This window comes from Magnolia sinica, chromosome 3 (genome assembly GCF_029962835.1).
Source record: "Magnolia sinica isolate HGM2019 chromosome 3, MsV1, whole genome shotgun sequence".
NCBI lineage: Eukaryota > Viridiplantae > Streptophyta > Magnoliopsida > Magnoliales > Magnoliaceae > Magnolia > Magnolia sinica.
In genome coordinates this window covers 94,296,839-94,318,446 of record NC_080575.1, presented here as the reverse complement: position 1 = coordinate 94,318,446, position 21,608 = coordinate 94,296,839, and the positions used below count along the sequence as shown (strand labels likewise).

At 40.6% G+C, this 21,608-nt stretch overlaps 1 protein-coding gene across 2 annotated transcripts in view; it reads left to right on the top strand.

The window, feature by feature from the left end:
- The window catches only part of LOC131240287 (uncharacterized), a 31,027-nt gene that overhangs the window by 2,865 nt on the left and 6,554 nt on the right, over positions 1 to 21,608 (top strand). For both annotated transcript variants that reach the window (XR_009168698.1, XM_058238416.1), the window contains exons 2-4: positions 5,893 to 5,924; positions 15,911 to 16,102; positions 18,304 to 18,354. Coding sequence is in view for 1 of the 2 variants with exons in the window: in XM_058238416.1 (XP_058094399.1) it covers positions 5,893 to 5,924; positions 15,911 to 16,102; positions 18,304 to 18,354 (275 nt within the window). In the remaining variant the exon portion in view is untranslated. The remainder of the gene's footprint in view (positions 1 to 5,892; positions 5,925 to 15,910; positions 16,103 to 18,303; positions 18,355 to 21,608) is intronic.

Here is a 21,608-nt window from a genome sequence, read left to right as displayed (position 1 = left end):
GATTCTATTTGTGAGGTTACTGTAGAGTTCTACTAGTCCCTGTTATCCAATAAGGGCCTCCTATGCCCATCTCCTGATAACCTCCACTTCGACTCTTTATCTTCTGAGTTAGTTGTTTCGCTGGAAATTCCTTTTTGTATTGAAGAAATTAAGGAAGCTGTAGACAATTTGGGGGGTGATAAAGCCCTTGGTCCTGATGGGTTCCCTATAGCTTTCTTTCAATCTTTCTAGGACCTCATTAAGGGTGATCTGATGGATTTCACTAATGAATTTTTCTCCTATGGTAGTTTCCCCTTTGAACTTGGATGTACTTTCAGAGCTTTGATTCCTAAAATTAAAAGTGCTGATAACTTGAAAACCTTTCTATCAGCTTGATTGGTAGCCTATACAAGATCATTGCTAAGATATTAAGACAAAGGTTTATAAAAGTCCTCCCTCATTCAATCTCACCTTATCAAAGTGTCTTTGCAGCTGGTAGACAATTCTTTGACAATGCTTTGCTCGCTCATAAATGTTTGGATTCCTACCATAAATTAGGTAGAAAGGGTATTGTCTTCAAGCTGGACTTGGAAAAGGCTTATGACCATGTTGAATGGTCTTTCCTTGATTATTTGTTATTTAGAATGGGATTTGGGGAAAAATGAATACTTTGGGTCAGATCCTGCATCTCTTTGGCTAAGTTCTCGGTCCTGATCAATGGATCCCCCTTCGGATTCTTTAGCTCCTTTCGGGGGATCCGCTATCCCTATTCCTGGTTGTTATAGTTGTTGAGGCCCTTAGTTGCATGCTTCATAAAGGCCAGGAGGCTGGCCTATTCAAAAGTTTTTAGATTGCTAATTTTCCATCTCCCATTAACTACCTCCAGTTCGCAGACAATACCCTACTATTTTGTGAAGCCTCTGAGGCTGAAGTAGCCACCCTACGAATAGCCATTGAATGGTTTGAAGTGGTCTTAGGTTAATGTTGCTAAAAGTGAACTTTTGGTAGGGCTGTCTACAAGCCAGGCTTGGGGTAGGTCTCGGCCTGATTTTAAATTGTTTCGGGCTAGGTCGTCGGGCCGACCCTACGCAAAATTCTGTTTTTTAGGCTCAAGCTGGCCCATTGACACTCCTAACTTTTGGGGATCAATTTATCTTCAGCTGAGATTGATTCCTTTACTGATTTCTTTGGCTGTAAATCTGCTCCGTTCCCTTCTACCTAATTGGGGCTCCCCGCCTGCCTAAGTAAACCTGTTGTGCACCTTTGGGATAGAATTGTGGAGAGGATGGAAAGTAGGTTGTCCCCGTGGAAAAACAAGCTTCTATCCCCTTGTGGTTGTATTATCCTTATTAAAGCCTTTCTTTCCAATCTCCCGATTTACTTCCCGCCTCTCTATAAATGTCCCAAATTTATGCTTATTGAAAAAATCATGAGGGACTTTCTTTGGTAGGGTGGGTTGGCTACTAGAAAATTCCACCTTTTGAAATGGTGTGATGTTTGTAAGCCTATTCTGGAAGGTGGAGCAGGCATCAAACGTTTGGACCTTGTCAACTCCTCTCTCTTAGGCAAATGGGTTTGGAGATTTTGGGGGGGGGGGGGGGGGGGGGGGGACGGGGGCGTGTGGAGGAAGGTTGTTGCAACAAAATACGGGATGTCCCCTTTTGGTTGGTGGATGAGGGATTCCTCCCTGTGGAAATCTATAGCTGGGATTTCTCTGCTGATGATGAATGGTATTTCTTTTTCTATAGGGGGGGGGGGGGACTCTAGCTTGTGGAGGAAGGTTGTTGCAACAAAATACGGGATGTCCCCTTTTGGTTGGTGGATGAGGGATTCCTCCCTGTGGAAATCTATAGCTGGGATTTCTCTGCTGATGATGAATGGTATTTCTTTTGCTATAGGGGGTGTGTATAGGGTTCGCTTATGGGAAGATGTCTGGTATGGAAATGCCCCCCTCAAGGATTCCTATCCTTAGCGAATCTTTACCTCGATGCTAACATCTTTGGGTTCCCCCTTGTAGAAGAGTTTAGTGATTTTGTGTCTCTCCTCTCTTTTTGTAGGGGATCAAGCCAACTCTAAGTGAAGGGGATTCTCTTCCTTGGAGGTTCTCCAAAAATGGTGCTTTCTCTGTTTGGTCCATGTATTCCATCTTGTTGGCTCCCCTAGTAGATGCAGGAATGAGCCACACCTCTCATGTTTGGCCCTTTGCCCCCCTACGGTTGTCGCTTTCTTATGGCTGGTGGGCCGTTACAAAATTCTTACAATTGACAACTTGCGTAAAAGATCCTTCATCATTCCAAACGGCTGTCCACTGTGCCTTCAAGCGGAGGAATCAATGGACCACTTATTCATCCACTACTCCTCTCTCGTATTGTTTGACCGAGGATCTTTATTCAACAAACGTATCTTGGGTGATGCCATTCTTTGTTGAAGCTCTCTTGTGTAGCTGGCACTCTGATTTCAGTGGTTCTTTTGGCAAGAAGAAGTGGAGAATCGCTTTGATGGTGGTTTTCTGGGCAATTTGGCTGGAAAGAAATAATCGTTGTTTTTGTAACTTGAGGGGTTCTATCACTGGTGTTTGTGGCAGGTTTGATTTGTATATTAGGGAGTGGACTCCCTAATGGCTTTTCTTTTCGTTTCTTTCTATTTCGCTTTTGTATCCCGTTAGCTTTTGCTGTTTTCTTTTCGGCCTTTTGCTTTAATAATATTGCATCTTTCAAAAAAAAAAAAAAAAATCAAATTCCTATAAATATACTGCAAAATTTCAATGCATTCCTGTTCTTGGAATCTAATGCATTCCAACTGCCAAACACAACTGAGGATTTAAAATCACCTTGATTTGTGATTTGGATTCCAATGCATTCCAAATAGAAGCTCCCAAACGTGTCCAATGGTTCGTTAAAAGGGCCGTAGGCTAAACAATTAGAAACAACCAATTGCTGCTGTTTCGGCGGTTGGCCCATCCATGAGGTGGTCCTTCAATTGGGCGGTTTGGATTGGACTACACAATCATCTCAGCTACTAGGCTGGTACCATTTACTAAATCGTACTAGAAGCACCCTGGATCTGGCCTCCGAAATCAATGTATAGTGTTTGACCCCCCAAATTACCAGGGATGCATTTGGGCGAAAGGGATTTTGGGAACCTCAAAATGGCCTTATGATTTTCGCGTCTCTCTCACATGTTCAGAAATTTTGTGTGTTTGGATGCATCGAATCCAAGGTGGAGATACAACTATTATAATGATAATCCAATGAATACTTATTTCCATCTTTACTGTAGGAAGCAGGATTCCAAATTTAGGGCTCTTGTTTGGATAGCAAGTGAAAACTATAAGTTCATTAGACAATGGTCATCTCATTTCTTGTGCTAGAGAAACCTTGGTGTCGATATGGCAAATGATTGCATTGTGGAATACATCTTATCTAAACAGCCAAACTGTTTTGTTTGTGGAAAACCATTTACTCTTCCACGAGGATTCTGCGTATCCAAATAGACCCCAAGTTGAATCTATGAAATTACTGAAAATTCTCTGTTTTGGCTTTTTTTGTTTTTATTTTTATTTTTTCTTTTTCTAATTTCTGCTTCCCGGAATTGTGCTGCTGCTGAATTTCTATTTTTTTGCATTGTAAAAGTACTACTGAAAAATCCTGAAAAGTCACTGAAACAAATGCAGACTATTTCTTTTTCTTTTTCCTGCCAGAATAATTTCTTCTCATTGTGTCAGAAATCTCTTGCTGTTGATGTATTTGATTGAACATCTAGCATTGCATTGCTTTGATTTTTAGTAAAATGCATCATTTTTATTTTCTAAAACTTGATGCCATTTTCTTGTGAGAAAACTGCTCGCATACACAGCCAAGGTACCACATCTTGTGGTATCGTACCATGTTTCCGCTAATATGGTACCGTGAAAATGGCAGGCCCACCATCAAGATCACCATTCTCGAAAATCAGGCTGTTCCACCTATCAGGTGGGTCAGACCATTAATTAAATGTACTGTGACTATTAGATGGAAGGAGGGAAAGCATGGTGAAAGTTCTAAGCCCACATTTTCAGCTTCGATTGGGGGGTAGCAGAGTTATTTCATCTAAAGGGGGAGCTGTGTGGGCAGGCAAAGCAGTGGAAGAGAGGTGGAATGGATTAACCTGAAAGCAGTGCCTTTCAGAGCTGCTACTATTGGAAGTTGCTGATCTCCTTTTCTTTTATTCTCTTCCTTGGGAAATACAGCTCCCACATCTGGTTGGTTAGAGGTCTTTCCTGAGGCATCAACATTTCCTGCAACCCTTCTGCTGACATGCAATTCTTGCCACAGTTAATGCATGCCGTGTCTTAAGAGAGATGCTGTTGGAATCTTGTGCTCTTTGTTGGGATTATGTTGAACAATTAGCAACTGATCTAAATCAGAAACTTGATGAAGAGGTTGCTTGCCTGTCTAAAAGTTAGAACTCTGGTGTTGGGTTCTATATTGCTGCAATTATGTCAAGTGTTGTTCCCAAGTACAATCCGACTACTTTGTCATTGCAAACGATCTGTTCGACACTCCTGCAGTTGTGTTTAGACCAGATAGGAAACACCCATTATCAAAATTCTGAACACATGGTTGTATGTTCTGGTGTTACGACCTAATTCGTATCAGACTGGCTCCTCTACAGATGGAGGACCTATAGTGTAGACCACAGATTGACGTGGTGTGAGGTGGCTTGGTCTGACTAATCATACAGTTATGGCCCACCTAGTGAGCAAATCAATCTGGTTTTTGAGAACAATGATCTTCATGGTGGGGCCTGCAGTTTTCATGGTAGTGATATTCAATGCAAGTGGGATGTTGGCAGGAAAGATGGTACATTATATGGTTGTGGTACCGTTGCCTGTATGTGATCGGTTCTCTTCTCATGAATGTATTGCTAAGCTGTTGTTATGTATAACTTAGGGATGCAACTCAGGTGGGTTGGGTTGGGTTGGGTTGAAGGTCGACCTGAGCCCAACCTTACCGCAAGAGGACCCAACCCGCACCATTACTTGACCCGAATTCTTACCTGCGGTGTGCAACCAGAATTCCTCTATATTCAACCCTAAATCAACCCTACCCGACCCAACCCAAATACATGTGATTATTCCGAACTGACCCAACCAGACCTGAATTTGCTCAATCTGAACACAACCCAATTTCAAATCAAATTGGGTTGGAGTTTTCCAACACTAACCCTACCCGAAGACCCTGACAACCCAACCCGAACTGTTTGACTCCAACCCTAGTTGCAGTCCTAGTATAAATGCTCTTGGTGATGTGATTGATGGACTAACATTGACTGTAGGGTTGTGGTTATATTGTAGTTAGATCTAGAAATGATTGTGCTATGTAGATGATTGCTTGCTTCTCAATTTTCTCTCATCTAGATAACATCTTTGCTATCCTTCAAAAAAAAAAGAAAAAAAGAGTCTTTGCCTCAATTCATTTTAGTTGATGCGGAATTATAGAGTGCCATGCCTCAGCAAACATACACTTTGCTTAGATGGGCCTGACTAAAGATGGTGGCATGGCGCAAGTCCCAGAAGTTCCCCAGATTGGATGGTCTGCTTTCATCAGTGGTGCCTGCAAATAGACAGTTGAGGAAAAAAATTCAGCAAAAGCCCACATGCAATGTAAAGATCACATGGATTGGATCTTATAATCTGGGTTATCAGGACATCACCCATCCCTGGTGGGGCCCACCATTTCAGCGATCTGGATTGACCATTGGTCTCACATGTAGGAAATCCTGGACATCAATGAATTGTACCTTTACTAAGAGACAGGACCTTATAATTCCTCTTATTTGATATGTATCTTAGAGAGCTATCAGATATTTAGTGAAGATGGGTTTTTCCATATCTTCACCTGTTCCTAATGTCTTGGCTATGTAATGTTGCAGGAACCGAGTCCCCAACAGGCGTAAATCTGGAGGTAACTCATGCTCTTGCTTTCATCAGTTAATTGATAAGATGCCAATGAGTGTTTAAAATATTCATAAATAATTAAATTCTCATTGTTCAAATTTATTATAATAATGCTTCATATCAGGATACAATCACTTGGGGATGTGATGCAAAGCATCGAATGTATCAGAAGTATGGGGACTTCTATGTTTCACCCCTTAATCACTTTTTTTTTAAACAATGAATTTTTATTACACCAATAACATCACATCTTGATTAACCACTTGCATCTTGAACCATTGCTCTCTAGCTCCTCAATATATCTTCCCAATCCCAATGGAGCAACCCTTAAATTTTGGCCTTGGAAGAGCTCAACCGGTCAATAATGAAGAGTGCTTCTTTTGAGAGAATCAATGCAAACTTGCTTATTCTAAATTATCCTTCCATTCCTTTCTCACCACACGACATGATACCATAGGGAAACATCATCCACATGATTCTTCCTCTTGTACTCATGATGAGGACATTAGAGCACCATTTAGGGTCTACCAGAGGAGGAAGAGATGATTACTAGTTTCCCTTTGGATGGGTGACCACTACGTGGGCTCGAGTGGGCCGAGTGGCCCATTTTGAAGACTCCACATGCATTTAATGCATCTTTGAAGACCCTACACTAGGAAGATGCATGTGGGTTGCATTCTTGAGGAGTCTGTTAGATTGAGTGCCTGCATCGATTAGACCGTAGGATCGCACATGATAGGCCTTTGGACCACACTTGATCGTGGACCACCCCACTGGCTACGAATAGTTTAGATTTATTTGTTTCGAGTAGTTTGTATCATTTATTTTATTATTTTTAGACTTTTTTATGTTTTACTTGAGATGGAGTTTTTTAATGAGAATTCTTTCCTGAGAGAGATTTTTTTTTTTTTTTTGTAAAAGTCTTTCTGATACTAGTTGTTTTTTCTCTTCTTTATGTGATTTGAAGAATACTCCATATGATTTGGAACTTGGGTGTGGTGTGATTCCATTCCCGTTCAACGGAGGTGTAGGGCTTCCCATCTATCATCCTCCTCTCATCCTTTCTATCCATAAGAAGTATTTTCTCAAAACTTCCTCTTTCTTATTCCATTCCCATCCAAAACCATCCAAATCATCTTCTTCATCAACTTTTTATCATCCAACTTCAACTCCAACCGAACCCAATCATTGAGGACCCCGAAACCCTAGCCAACAACCCACATGTGTGACCATACGGCCACACATGCGAGACCTTAGGCAGACCGTACAAACAACCCCTCAATCCCTTGATTTCCCCTTGCTTCTCCCATCAAAATCCCTTAATTCCCCATTCCTATCCCTACCCTAAACCTCAGATCGCCAATTTCTAAAAACCCTAATTCTAAAATCCCTAAACCCTAGAATCCCAATTTCCTTAATTAACCTAAAATCCCAAACCTCCAACCACTTAAAGCCCTAATTCCACTCAAGTAATACCTATGCACCAAAATCCCTTGTCTAATTAAACCGTCTAAACTCTAATTTTACCTTTTCCCATAAATTCCTTAAACATTAGGTTAGCCTACATTCTAATCGAGCAAACCCTAGTTAGTAATAATCATTCCTGTTTGAAATATACTTATTTCTATGCAATGTAGGTGTTCTTACATCCATTAGATCTTAATTTCTAGTATTCAATGATCATGCATGGCGTACTTTGTTGATTGTGGCCTAGACTATTCATAGTTACATGAGATATTTGATTATGTTGTCGTGATTCGTGATTTTGATTATTTAATTTAATTCGTTGATTAATCTTACTTCACCATTTAGCCACATGCATGCATCTTGCATCAACTCAACAGGCGTGACCACCATCCACTAATTACTTGAGGAAGGGGACCATCTATTGTTCAATCAATGCTGATAAACTAAAGAAAAGACCCCACATTTCCCTGGCCACTCGACAATGGATAAGCAAGTGATCCACATATCTTCCTCCTCAAAACACATATAACACCTATTTGGGAATGTCAATTGACGCTTCTTTAGATTATCCATAGTGACGATTTTTTTTCCTGCAGTGACTCATGCGAAGGGTTGCACCCTAGGTGGAACATGGGTCCCCCACCCCTTGGCTCATGGCAAAATGACTCGCTCATTAGAAGAGAGAATTTCCCATCTGATGAGTGATTGCATATCTTTCTATCTTCCGTAAACGGGTCTATATGGATCAACTGCAATCTTCTTCTTCTTTTTTCTTTTGAAATTAATGGAATTTTATTCAAAAGCACATAAAAGAAACAATCCGACCCCAGGAACAACTCCTATTACAACCCAAGAAAATAAACCAAGGACTCAACATCCAAGGACTTAACATGGCTCATCCCATTGCATCTAAGTTAACCTTTTCACACACCTCAGAAACACTTAGACATTTATTTTGAAAACATCTCTTTCTTTTCCCCCAAATGGCCCAAAAGACTGCTAAGAAAACCAAACGCCACACCACCTTTCCTTTTTTTCCCCACACTGCCGGCACCATGCCAAAGCCAAAAGGAGTGCCTTGACAGAAGAAGAGACAAGAGTCTCACTCATAACCCAAAAGCTAAACAAACGTTACACCAATTCCTCATCTAGCATACACGTGATACATATGTTGGGAAGAACTGTCCCCCCCCTTTGAAGATTATCTACAGTAAGCACCCTCTTTCTTCCCGCCTACCATGTGAATGCTACAACCTTGCCTGGGGTAGAACCAAACATCAGTAGTGTGCTCATGTTTATCCCACAATTGGCAGCTTGAATCAACTTGAAAAAAAGTCCCTCAGTCTTCCCAGGAGGTTTTCAAAGCATAGAAATTGGTTCTGGAGATCCGGATCAGCCATTGCCAAAACTGGGTCGTACCACCATATCAGTTGGTACAGGCTTATACACTCAATTTCAGCCCCATTCTATCCAAATCAGATGGGTAGGATTTTTAGGTCACTGTGATCTTAGCAAGGTGTTCCAAAACGGTAACGGTGGCCGTAAGGGCCACCACCGTTACTGTTATGATATGGGCCGTAATGTCCGTTATAGCCCCTGTATCAGTTGTTACGGCCGTTTTTTATTTTTTGAAAAATGTTATTACTGGACCGTTATGGGGCCGTTATGGTCCGTTACGAGACTGTTACGGTCCATTTTTCTGTTACAGCCGTTATGGCCGTTTTGACCCCGTAACGCATAACGGTTGTGACCGTTACCGTTACGTAACGGCCGTTACATAACCGATTTTGAATACCCTGGATCTTAGAGATGTGCACTGTCCACAATGTGTTCCACAATCTTGGATTCTAGATGGAATCACATGGCTGTATCCTGTATGTAACCGCTGCATGTGAGAGAGATGAGTCATCGCGATCCAATGACCCTATTTTAACAAACAAATGTCCATAAATCAGAGTTGGGACTGGTCAAACAATTTGATTTTGGATCATGACTCAGAAATAGTGGGTTTCACAATTTAGTCGGTTTAGTTTGTGTTAAGGTATGCCACATGTACATTTCTGAGAGCATGTGTACCAAGTACCATAATTGCCAGAGTATCAAATAACTGTCCTCAAAAGTCAATTCAAACTCAAGCCAGAGCCAGCTTAGCAGTTGCAGGAAAGGAAGCATTGCTCATTTACAGCTGTCCAAGATACGGAACTGTAGCACCTGGAAGCGCCACCAAATGGATAGATTTATGGGGCCATCTTACTGTATATGTGGCATCATGTGTGTCCCCATGGTAATATGAACCAAAAATAAAAGTTGATAAAAAACTTTGGTGGGCCAATCCAAAGGAAATAATGTAAACTTTTTTTTTTTCTTAACCTGTAAATTGAAGTGGCATGGCCCACCTGAATTTTGGATCAATCTGATATTTTGGGAGTCTGTCAGTCCATTCATCTTGATAGGGCTCACATTATCAACAGGTTGGATGGGTATATAGTCACAACTGTAGACCCAATATAGTGTCATAATTTTCAATGTTGGGCGTTCTTCCCCATTGTTCCCATTGTTGTGGCCCACTTGAGTTTGATTTTGGTGTAATATTTGGGCTGTGAGCAATCAAAGATGGCCTAATCTGATGAACAGAATGGATTGGTGAGAAAAAGCATGAATGGGGGCATAGCACGGCTGTCCCCAAAGAGGTTGGGCTGAGCTGGACAGGAGTGACTCGATCTGAATCGTCTCCACTTGTCTGAGTCAACCCCTTATGGACGAGTCAGCCCAATTCAGGCAGGCCCTGTGTGAAACGAGGGGCGTATTGGATCGCCCTGTGCCAATACCGGTACCTATTGCCCAATACATACCAGTTTCGGATGAATTTGAAACCTTTTTTCAAAGAGATTTTGTGCCAACATCAGATAGACTTTTGCAAAGATTTAAGCTCCATGTGCTAGCTCTTCTAAGGACTTTGTAGCACTAACCATTTCCTCATCAGAAGCTGAAAGAGAGAAGAGGCCTGCAGAGGACTCGGCTTCCAGATTATTATTAAGCCAGATATCTTTCCAAAAAAGAACTCTATCCCCCCTTTCAATGATGAACTAGATCACTTTCCAAAATTCATAACGTTCCTTACCAACAAGAGACCCATTCAGCTCACCATCTTGATTGCCCACTTTGCTTATCAACCAACCCAACTAGAAACATGCTCAGCAACCAACCTCCTCTAGACACCTCATATTTTCTACCGATTACATCTCCCCACAACGCCTTTGGTTCCTCCCCAGACCTACACTGCCAATATGTTCAAGAATGCCTAATTCTTCTCTTCTATTTTGACAGTCCAATTCCTCTTTCACACGCCACATCCTTCCAATTCGTGAGAAGAAATTTATTCTCCTCGTCCCACCCTTTCAAGAGAGTTTGAATTGGCTCTATTTATATGCCACAAGGTCTGGTAGTTTGAGGAGGGAAAGGAAATCAGCTGGAAGATGGGCCAGGGTGGATTTAATAATGATTATTCTCCCTCCTAAAAAAATACTTAACTTTCCTAATGCGGCACGACCAATTATTGACCTGGTTGATCCATTCAATTGTCCCTACGGGGGCAAGCCATGGCGCAAAAACCTCGCTGATCAGATGATCCTAACCATATAAATAACATGAAAACTGGATGGTTAAGATCAAACGGAGAAAAAAAGGCCCAATAGTGATCTTGAAACATCTATGCAATAGGTACCACCATGGATTGCTTATGATCCCAAAGAAGTACTTTCTTTTGATGATGCTAATCATCTGATTTGCAACTCATAAAATTGGACGGTTGTGATAAAATGGACCACACTCAAGTGGTTAGGGATCATTCGATTGGTGGGGAATTTTGCACCATGGCTTTATCCAATGGCACAATTGAGTGGACTGTCCAGGTCAATGATTGGCCCATGCCATCTGCCATGGGTCACTTAAAAGCTCATTAAGGTGGGATGTTAGCATTTCCTTTGTTCAAACACTATATTATGGTTGAGGGTCCCCACCAATTTGTAAAAGATAGGGATATTCTTGGAAAATTGTACTTCACTGCCACTCCCGGGGCGAGATCAAAACTCGCATGCTGCATCTTGGCATAGATTATGCACAGAAAGTGGCTTGGGCCTGCCAGGGGGTTCTCATTGCAAGCTCTTATTGGACACATGCCCTGTCGGTCTTGTGGAAACCTCCGTCCGTGGCTGGTGGCACTGCTGTTTTACCTCCACATATGAAGGATCTCTATATCTCAATAACTCCATAGTAAATGAAGCTAGGGAACTACTTGTAGTGAAAATTGAGAATTCATAGGTCTCCTTATTATCAACAGTCATGTCTGAGCATTGCATCTCAGCTTGCTTGTGTGGGGCCAAGATATGAAAGAAGGCAGCCCCCTAAAAACATCAACCTCTGAATATGCTTCTGAATCTTAGTTGCATGAAGCGGAGGCATGGAATTGCCTGTTTTTTAGAAGCTAGAAGTTCAAAGTTCAAGGAACCGCCCATACCATATATACACACATGTAATTATATTAAGTATTAACTTATATTTTCTTCAGTATTTTTATGTAATTACATTAAATTAGACTATAAAAATTATCATAAAATGTATAGCTTATATATAACTAGAAACAATGAACATTTTGAACAATAGAGAAATGCCAAAAAGATTGGTAAGAAAGTAGTGATGCTAAACTTAAGGCCTATGATGAGTTACAATAGATTGGAGACAAGAAAGTGAGAAAGATGTCCTTCAAACTTGCAAAAATGATAGAGGAAGGTTACAGACCTGGATCAAATTAGATGCATTAAGAGTGATGACCAGGGGATACTAGTCAAGGACAATGAGATGAATGAAAGGTGGATGGATTTGCAGAATTTGTTGAATGAAAACCACTCAGAAAGCATAGGGATAGAATTAACCATAAACTCAAATGATGTCGGTGACCGTAGATACTTTCGTAGGATTAAGATATCTAAAATGAAAGAAAAATAAGATAGGCCCTCGAACTAGGTGGTAGACTAGTAGAGTTTTGGAAGCATATGGGAGATAATGAATTATTTTAATTGTCAAAGTTGTTCAACAAGATTGTAAGATTGAAGAAAATACTAGACGAATGGAGGAAAAGTACCATGGTAGCTATTTATAAGAATAAAGGAGACATGAGGAGCTGCACTAACTATCGTGGGATTAAACTTACGAGCCATAATATGAAATTTTGGGTGAGTTATTGAGCAAACAGCTAAAGACTATAGCATGAGATGAATTTATTACAAAATCAGTTTGGTTTCATACTTGGGAGATGAACAACTGAATCTATTTTCCTACTCAGATAATTGATGGAGAAATATAGGGTGAGGAGAAAGGATCTTCACATGGTCTTTATTGACCTACAGAAAGTTTATGATAGGGTCCCTAGGGAGTTGATTGGTGGGTGTTCAGAAAGAAATGAGTTTCAAGAGGGTATATTGAAATGATTAAGTGTATGTATGAGGTAGCGGTAACAAATGTGAGGACCTCTAGTGGAGAGACAAGTGAGTTCCCAATTACTGTAGGCTTGCTCCAAGGGTTAACATTGAGCTTGTACCTTTTTGCGTTAATTATGGACAAATTAATGAGGCATTTGGAAGAAGAGATCCCATGGTGTATGTGGTTTGCAGATGACATAGTTTTGATTGACAAGACAAGGGAGAATGTAAACATAAAGCTAGATTTATGGAGGGTTGCTTTAGAATCTAAAGGATTTATAATTAGTTGGACTAAAACAAAGTATATGGAGTACTTAGAAAAAAAGTATTTATAGTGAAATTTAGTAATAATAGGAGTGGAAATGAGGAATTAGTTAAGATTGTTGACCAAGAAGTTCCCAAAACGACCACTTTCAATATCTTGGGTCAATATTTCATGAGAGTGGAGACATTTAGAATGATGTTACCCATAGAATTCAAGCCAAGTGGAAGAAATGGAGATGTGCCTTTGGAGTTTTATGTGATTGACATGTATCACTCAAACTGAAAAGATTTTTTTTGTAGGATACTTATAAGAACAACCATGCTTTATGGGACACAATGTTGGGCAGTTAGGGAATAACAAATTCATAGAATGAGTGTAGTTGAAGTGAGGATGCTGAGATGGATGAGTAGTAAGACATGGAAGGATAGAAGTAGAAATGAACGCTTAACTTAGGAGTGGTGCAATAGGTAATATGATGAGGGAAAATATACTAGATGGTTTGATCATGTGCAATAGAGACCAAGAACTGTGCCAATTAGGAGTGAGTTGGTACAAGTTGAAAGCTCTAAAACCGCAAGGGGAAGGCCCAAAAGGATGTGGGTGGAGGTAAGTAAGAAAAGCCTTGATCACCTATAGCATAACTGAAGTTATGGCCCTCGATAAAGTGGAATGGCACAGCAGGATTCATGTAGCCAACCCCAATTAGTTGGGATGAGGCTTAGATGATGATGAACTAATTATTAAAACATTTACTTTTATGTAAAGTTAGATTTTCCATAAAATCTTTTGTAGCATATGATTTTTTTGTAAGGTAATACTACCAGGGATTGAACCCTGGATCACTCACATGCTACGTTGTCTCTACCAGCTCATCTAACGAGCAGGAGACGTAACATATGATGACCCCACATGTATACGGGAGACAAATAACTATACATCCCCTCTGGGAAAGTGAATGGGAAACACACTTTAAAATAAATATCTTGATGACCTATGGTCTAACTGAAGTTATGGCTCCTGATAGAGTGGAATGGTGGAACAAGATTCATGTAGCTAACCCCAATTAGGTGTGATAAGGTTTAGTGATGCTGATGCTGATGAACTAATTATTAAAACATTCACTTTTACGTAAAGTTAGTTTTTCTTAAAATCCTTGTAACATACAATTGTAAAAGAAAGGCTATATGCATGATCATCCTTTTCTAGTGACAAAATGAGGACCCCACATGCATAGGGGAGATAAATAACTATATCCCATCTGGGAAAGTGAGCTGGCAACACAGTTCATAGGAATTGGAAGAGCAAATCTGTAGAGAGAGAATCAAAGTTCCCACAATTATCTCAATGTCCATGGCCTAAAATGGGAGCTTAGGTGAAATGAAAGAATCCTGCAATGATGTTCCAAATGAATCGTTGGTTTCATGCATTGAGCTTCTGAAGAGGTTGATGTATCAGCAAATGTCAACAAGCTGCTCATAGATGCAGTCACCTAGTGATGAAAAACAACAGTTAGTGAGTTTTTTCTGAATTATTTAAAAACTGGTTTTGCTAACATCCCAAAACCTTTTAAATAGCATACGGGGTGACTTGTTGCCGATCCAAACTATTCATTCATACATACAACTAGGAGCAAGCCAAGGTGCAAAAATCATGCCAATCGGGTGATGCTAAGCTCCCGATCAGTAGCATGAAAATTGATAGTCAAGACTGAGTGGAGAAACAAAATAGGCCCATCATCATCTTGAAACATCTAGTAGATAGATCCAATCCCACTTTGTATTTCTTATGATTCTAAAGTAACTCTTCGATTTGATGATTCTAACCATGTGATTTATTGCTTGTAAACAATGGACTGTGTTGTAACAAAATTGCCCCATTTAAAGGCTCAGCATCATCTGATCGGTGTGATTCTTGCACCATGGCTTGCTCCTAGTTGTATGAAGGAATGAATGGTTCAGATCAACGATAGGTCACCCTGTGTGCTGTCTAAAAGGTTTGGGGGTGTTGTTAACGTCCACACCAAAACCTTTAAAAAATAATATCCTTGGAGGTTTCAATGCAGGCTATCTTGTTTTCTGCATCCCACAGTCATAGAAGGGCAAAAACAAAGCAACTGAAGTCAGGGTTGACTTTGATTTTTGTATTTTATCTAGCATCATTTTGAATGAGAAGGTTTTTCAGGTGGACCTACCGCAATCTCATTATAACATAATTGTTTTTCAGTGTATGACTCCTATTCCTAGACGCTCCCATCTCCAAGCACAAAGCACAAGCCTGAACATGAGCATTTCTTTGCCAAATATTTGTCTGGTCCCTGGTGGGCCGCATACATACGAAGAAATTTAATGTTAGAAAATGATGACCTTTGATCTCCATTCAACATGCATGTGTCACTCACCTGATGAGGGGACTGGCTTGATGAAAGTCAAGCACATTTACTGTGAGGACTGCTCAATGAATGTCCAGGGTCCCCCATGCATGTGCCACATTTGCACTTGTAGGTTGTTTCTGTTTGGTCCACCCTTGAAGTTTGGGTGGCTGGAAACATCATTCCTCTTTGCAAAATCATCCTTATGGAAGAAGATGGTATTGGCCAACTTAAGAACACACTGTCTTTACTAATAACTTAATATACCTGAAAAATATGCTATCAGATATATATGTACATGCATGCATGCCTGGTGGGTGAACACACATAATGAACCAGTATTATTTGTTTGCTTATTTACACTTTGAGCCTTCGTTTGTGTTGATTTTTTTATTTGGTTATTTCTAATTTGTTAGATCGCTTTGAGAGGACCAACTCTCTCGGAAATGACGGAGACAAGAATCAAGTTACATCTTCAAAAAACAACACTCGTGCTTTAGATCATGGGGAGGCAGGTATCAACACTCTTCCAAGCGAGAACCCGCTTCCTGGGTTGATACCTATAAATGGGTGTTGTAGCAGTGAAGCTGCCCAGCTTTTGAATGAGCGTATGTATGCTCTTATATTTTTCTTAATAGATCAATGCAATCACTTGGGGCTTTTCATATCTGAGTGTTATTATACTTCACTACATCGTATTTGTGAGAAGCTTCTTCAATGTACTGCAATGTGCAGTACCAATTAACAGAACCCAAAGCAACATTATCTCACACTTGCTCAACAATGTTGTATAATATGAGCTTGATGCTTGCATTTCTCAAGTCATGCTTCTTTTCATGATTGCACTAGCCAGTCCCCTGCCCATTTAAAGGCGTAGGTTGTTTGGTGTCAGGTGGGCAGCCATTCTTCAAACTTTTGTCACGCTACCATGAGAATTCATGTTACTGTAAAACAGGACTTGTAAAGCTGACCTCAAGTGTTTGGGACAAGGTTATGATGATGATGATGTATGCATGCTTCTTGTTGCCAATCAAAATTATAATTGGCTCATCAGCTGAAGCTAATTCTAAATTTAACAAATGTAAGTTGCAATAGTAGGAGACTGAAATTCAAGTTGCCCATTAATGCTTCAGCATCTAGCTCCCATTTTCGAACTTCTTGCTTCCACTAGCAACTATTGGTCTACTGCTACCATGACTCCGCTGAGGCTCTTCAACTCAAGCAGACTTGTAGCATTTAATTCGACCCAACATTGCTGCAGGTTAAGTACCAGCTTACCTATGAAATGTACATTTCTGTGTGTGCAGGCGCATGTATTCGTATTTTCTTATAAAACAATTCCCTACATAATTGTTTTCCATATTGTCAATATAAATATAACACTTCAAATCCTTTAATATTATTTTTCTGATATTTAAAAAAAAAAAAAAAACTGTCATACCAAAGCTTTCTTACTTCCTGCAATTTTTGTGAAACGCATTGCTTCTTGCAGAACTGAAGTTGCTCCTGCTTCTGCTCCATGAGACTTAGAAATTAGCACTGCTATCATGAAATCAGTAGCTACATAAATGTTCCTTGCAACCAAATATGTATGAATATTAGCTTTAATTACAAATTATTTGCCATTTCATAATAGTAATTGTATTACTGCTGCTACAACTAATGATAATCATGATCGTCATCGAAGCCTGTTCCCAACTAATCAGAGTCAGCTACATGAATCCAGTTGTGCCATCTGTCCAGATTCATGATAAAAGTTATGTTGAAGTTTTCGCCAGCTGCCAACCTGACGCAACCGTCCTCCTCTATCCGGGCTTGGAAATGACAACGTGAGCACAGAACTCCCAAAGCCATTTTACGATACATCATTTGATATTAAAAAAAAAGAAAAAGAAAAGTAGTGATGTCTGAATATGTTGAAGCAGACCACCTAAGATATTTGTTTGGAATTTTTTGCAATTGGGTGGTCTGAGGAATTTGAGGTTCTTGCAGCTAATGATGTTGTGAGAGGGAGGGAGGGAGGGGCGCAATTCAGCGATATCGATATGTATTGCTATAGACAATATCAATGTCCATTGCCCGTCCCAACATTGGAAAATAACCAAATATCTTGAAAACTGAATGGATGTGGCATTCAAATTCAGCAATTCAGCATTACCCAAATTTCATTGTAGACGTTGACAATAATTTGATTTTTGAGGTTCAGAATAATATAAAAAAAAAACCATATCTAAGAAACAACGAAAAGATGAATAAAATAGCGAACATTCCATGCATTATCCAGAAAACCTTTACAGATTTTGCAACTGAAAGCAGAATCAACAGAAAAACTCCTGACAGGCATAGAAATGAAACACAACCAACATATTGAATTTGGAAAAGAGAAAAAAATCATATAAAATCTCGATGGAGGATATCTTTTTAAAAGTGCGCAACACACACCAGCTCCTTGTGCATCAGCTCCTTCAATAAGAATCAGGCCCCCACAGGTTTTCAGGAAGCCGCAGAATAGGTCGCCGCTGCTAGAATCTCACTCACACACATATACCCACAAAACCTTCTTCTCTCTCTCTCTCTCTCTCTCTCTCTCTCTCTCTCTCTCTCTCTAATAATGGTAATTACAACAATAATAAGAATTAAATTTAACAGCAGCAACAACAGTGGCCGCGATGCACATACATCTGATCATACGATTGAAAGCTCTGGTAAGAATAGTTACCCCACTCATTCCAATTGAGGACCAGTATAAGTGTATATACTTGTTATTTATAATTTACATACAGATTCATTTCTTTTTCTCTGAATGCAGGTTGGGCAGCTGCTATGCGCTTGCATAATGATCCGCTAATAGATTTATCTGGTGAGTCAGACCATTATTCAGATTTTCGGCATATGATTTTATGATTCACTTTACATTTTTGTATTCTCTTTCTTTTGATGACCACTTGTGTGGACTGGTACTACCTTTAATTTGTTTTGTATGCATGACATTTTTCGTTGCTTGTGGGGCTCATTATCAGTTTGTAAGTTGTAACATTACAACCGCCAGCACCATAGTACCATTATGTAATAAATGCTTGAAGCTCTACTTGGTTGCACAAAATAATTTGGCCATTCATGTTTTCTACTAAATAGAGCTTCTTAGTGAGCTAAAGATCATGAGGTTATGTGCTTGGTATTCTAGCCTTCTATTTATTTTATTTATTATCAAAGACAAAAGGAAAAGGGATTCAGGTATCTGAAAAATAGAGGATAGGAATTGGCTTTGCTTTCAAAATGGCGGTGGAGATTCTGTCAATAAACAAATGTGCTTTTGAGGACAATAATGCCCTTAAATATGGAGAGAGTGATGGAGGATGGAATTTGGGTGGAGGTGGTGGAAGAATGCTAGGATCAATGGCGTTGAAGAATATATGCAAGTCAGGAGACACTACTAAGGAAGCTGGCGAAACTTTTGAGAAGATTCGCTGTAGTGTTGGAGAATGAAGTGAGGTGAAATTTTGGGAGGACATTTGGCTAGGAGAAGGGGTGTTAAAGGCATCTTTTCCAAGCTCTACAAAGTTATTGTTAAAAGGGGTGTAAGAGCGATTATGAATTTTCAGCAGGAAAATAGTGTTTGTAATATTATTTTTCAAAGAAATTTGATAGAAAGAGCAAATGGGGGAGTCAAGAAGGATATCCTTATTGCTAGAAAAATGGAGGATGGAAGAACACAGATCTCAAAACTGTGCTTTCTCTTTGAAATTCTCTTATTCAGCCCTCACTTTCGTCAGATTAACCCACCCTGGGGATAATCGACACTGCCTAGAGCAATAACTTCCTTTTAGACAGTTGTGGCTGATAAAATCCTCACCCTCAACCATCTCCAACGTCTCTTCACCAGCTTCCTAATATGTGCTTTAGTGCAAGTCTTTGGAGGAGTTTGTCAATTATCTTCATGCCGATTGTAGTGAGACAAGTTCCATTTGGTGTGAGTTTTTTTTTTTTTTTTTCCATAAATACTTTTTGGCATTATTAATTAGGATAAGGCTTAGATTTTTTTTTTTTGAGAGATGGGATAAGGCTTAGATTATCACGATGATTTACTTTTTGGCGGTGTGGGAGAGTCAAGTGTTCATGGTTAGCTTTTTCCAAGGATATGATGGGGTTCCTTTTGGGCCTAAATTCAACATGGTTTGGAGGCCTCTTTTTTATGCAATCCTCTAGGGCCTCGGGAAGGAAAGTAACGAGTGGATTTTTTATAGTAAGGAGAGGATGTTTCTAGAGGTGTTTGCAACCATTAGAACCTCTCTTATTAGTTGTGAGCCCTGTCATGCTAGGAATTTATCTAAGGGGTTGCTCCTTGCAATTGGAGAAGTGTTACACATCATTGCATACTAGAAATCTGGTGCTCGGAGGGAACTCTAGTCAAGTCTTCCAGTGGGTTTCCGGCGTAAAGTTAACATCATGGAGATTAAGCTCTTATATCAAATTTGATCTCTTATTGGATCTTTGGGCACTATTTGTAATTTAATCCCAGAAAGTTTTAAAGTTGTGGCCTGTAGTTTAGCTAATGCTGGAGTGAGTGACAGGAGGATCACGCTCTACTGGCGCCTCCGTAGCTTCTTTGTGACTCTCATAATATCAATAATCTTTTCAAATAACCTACTGGTTTGGTAGATGCCTAAAAATGAGTTCATCTAGCCAAATAACCCAGCTGGTGAAGACCTCAAACCTTTGGACGGTCTAGAGAACGAAGAACTCAAAAAGGAGAAACGAAGGAAAGAGAATTAGAATAACAGGAGAAAAGGGCCACGATGACAGGGATGGCCACCACTGCGATCGGCAGCGATGCTTGTCTTGAGGGAGGTGAGGATGACAGTGAGGAAGGACTTCGCAGGTCAACTCTTCTGTCGGAGGAAACTAGGAAACAACATCATTCTTAGTTGGATAGGGACAGTATTCCAAGAAAGAATGTGAACGGCGGGATTAAGGTGGGTGGTAGATCACGAGCTAAACCCTTGAGGAGCAACAAATATGATTCCTTTCCTACCCTCTTCGTTAATGGCTACCCCCTTGGTTGGTATGCTTTAAACCTCGAGAGGGTTTTTGGGAGGGCGGGAGCGGTCATGGATGTAATAATGCCCAGAAACAAGAAAATAGGCGTTTTCCGGGGATTTGCCCTCATCAAAATGAGTTCCGAGTTGGAGCTGTCTCGATCGGTGGAGATGCTGCACGAGCAGAGTTTCGGAGGGGAGAAATTGCTAGTGCAACGTGCTGAATTCGGTCTGGAAAGAAAGTCTTTCAGGCCCACCCTCAACCCTAGAGCAGGAAATCACAGCTTTCCCTCATCAGGTAACCTTCCCCTTACCTTTAGGGATGCGCTCCTTAATTTCCCTTCACATAATCACCTGCCTTCCGCGCAGCTCTCATCCCATCAACTCCAGTCTGCTCCTCCAGATCCGCAACTGTCGATCTTATTGTCCCCTTCCAACGTTCCTCCCGATCCCCCTCACGTCATTCGAATCAACTCCGACGATTTCCTGAAAGCCAAGGAATCGTTGAAGGATACGGTTGTCATCCTCATCCAGGAAACGTCACCATTGAGCAACTCAACAATTGGATTGATGACTGCACCAACATCCGTGCCAGATCTTTTAGTCTAAGGCCTATCGGTTACAATGAGGTGTGGGTGAAAGGCGATCCGGGCGTTAATCTTGATCCTCTGCTGATGGCAGGAGTCATCCATAGGGACGATCGGGTTAGGAGAGTTATCCCCAGGAATGAATTTTCTGCTTTCGGTTTCGAAGATATGTGGATTCTTGTCTGAGGGGTCCCTCTAGAACTTTGGAACGATCGTTTCTTTCGTGACGTTGCCTCGTGTTTGGGCTCCCTACTTGAAATCAACCTGAAGACTAGCCGGGTGTGGAAATGGGGATGATTCGCCTCCGAATTAGCAAAAAGAAAGGTCTGCCCCTCCCTCCTTCAATCTCCATTCAAGCCGACAACAGATCTTTCGAGCTTCCTGTTCAGAGAGAAGGGCATAACTGTCCCCTTCCGTGATGGGGGGATATCTGGTGGTATCGGGCTTCATCTCACCCGCCGGATCTTTCTCCAGCTCGAGATAGAGAAGAT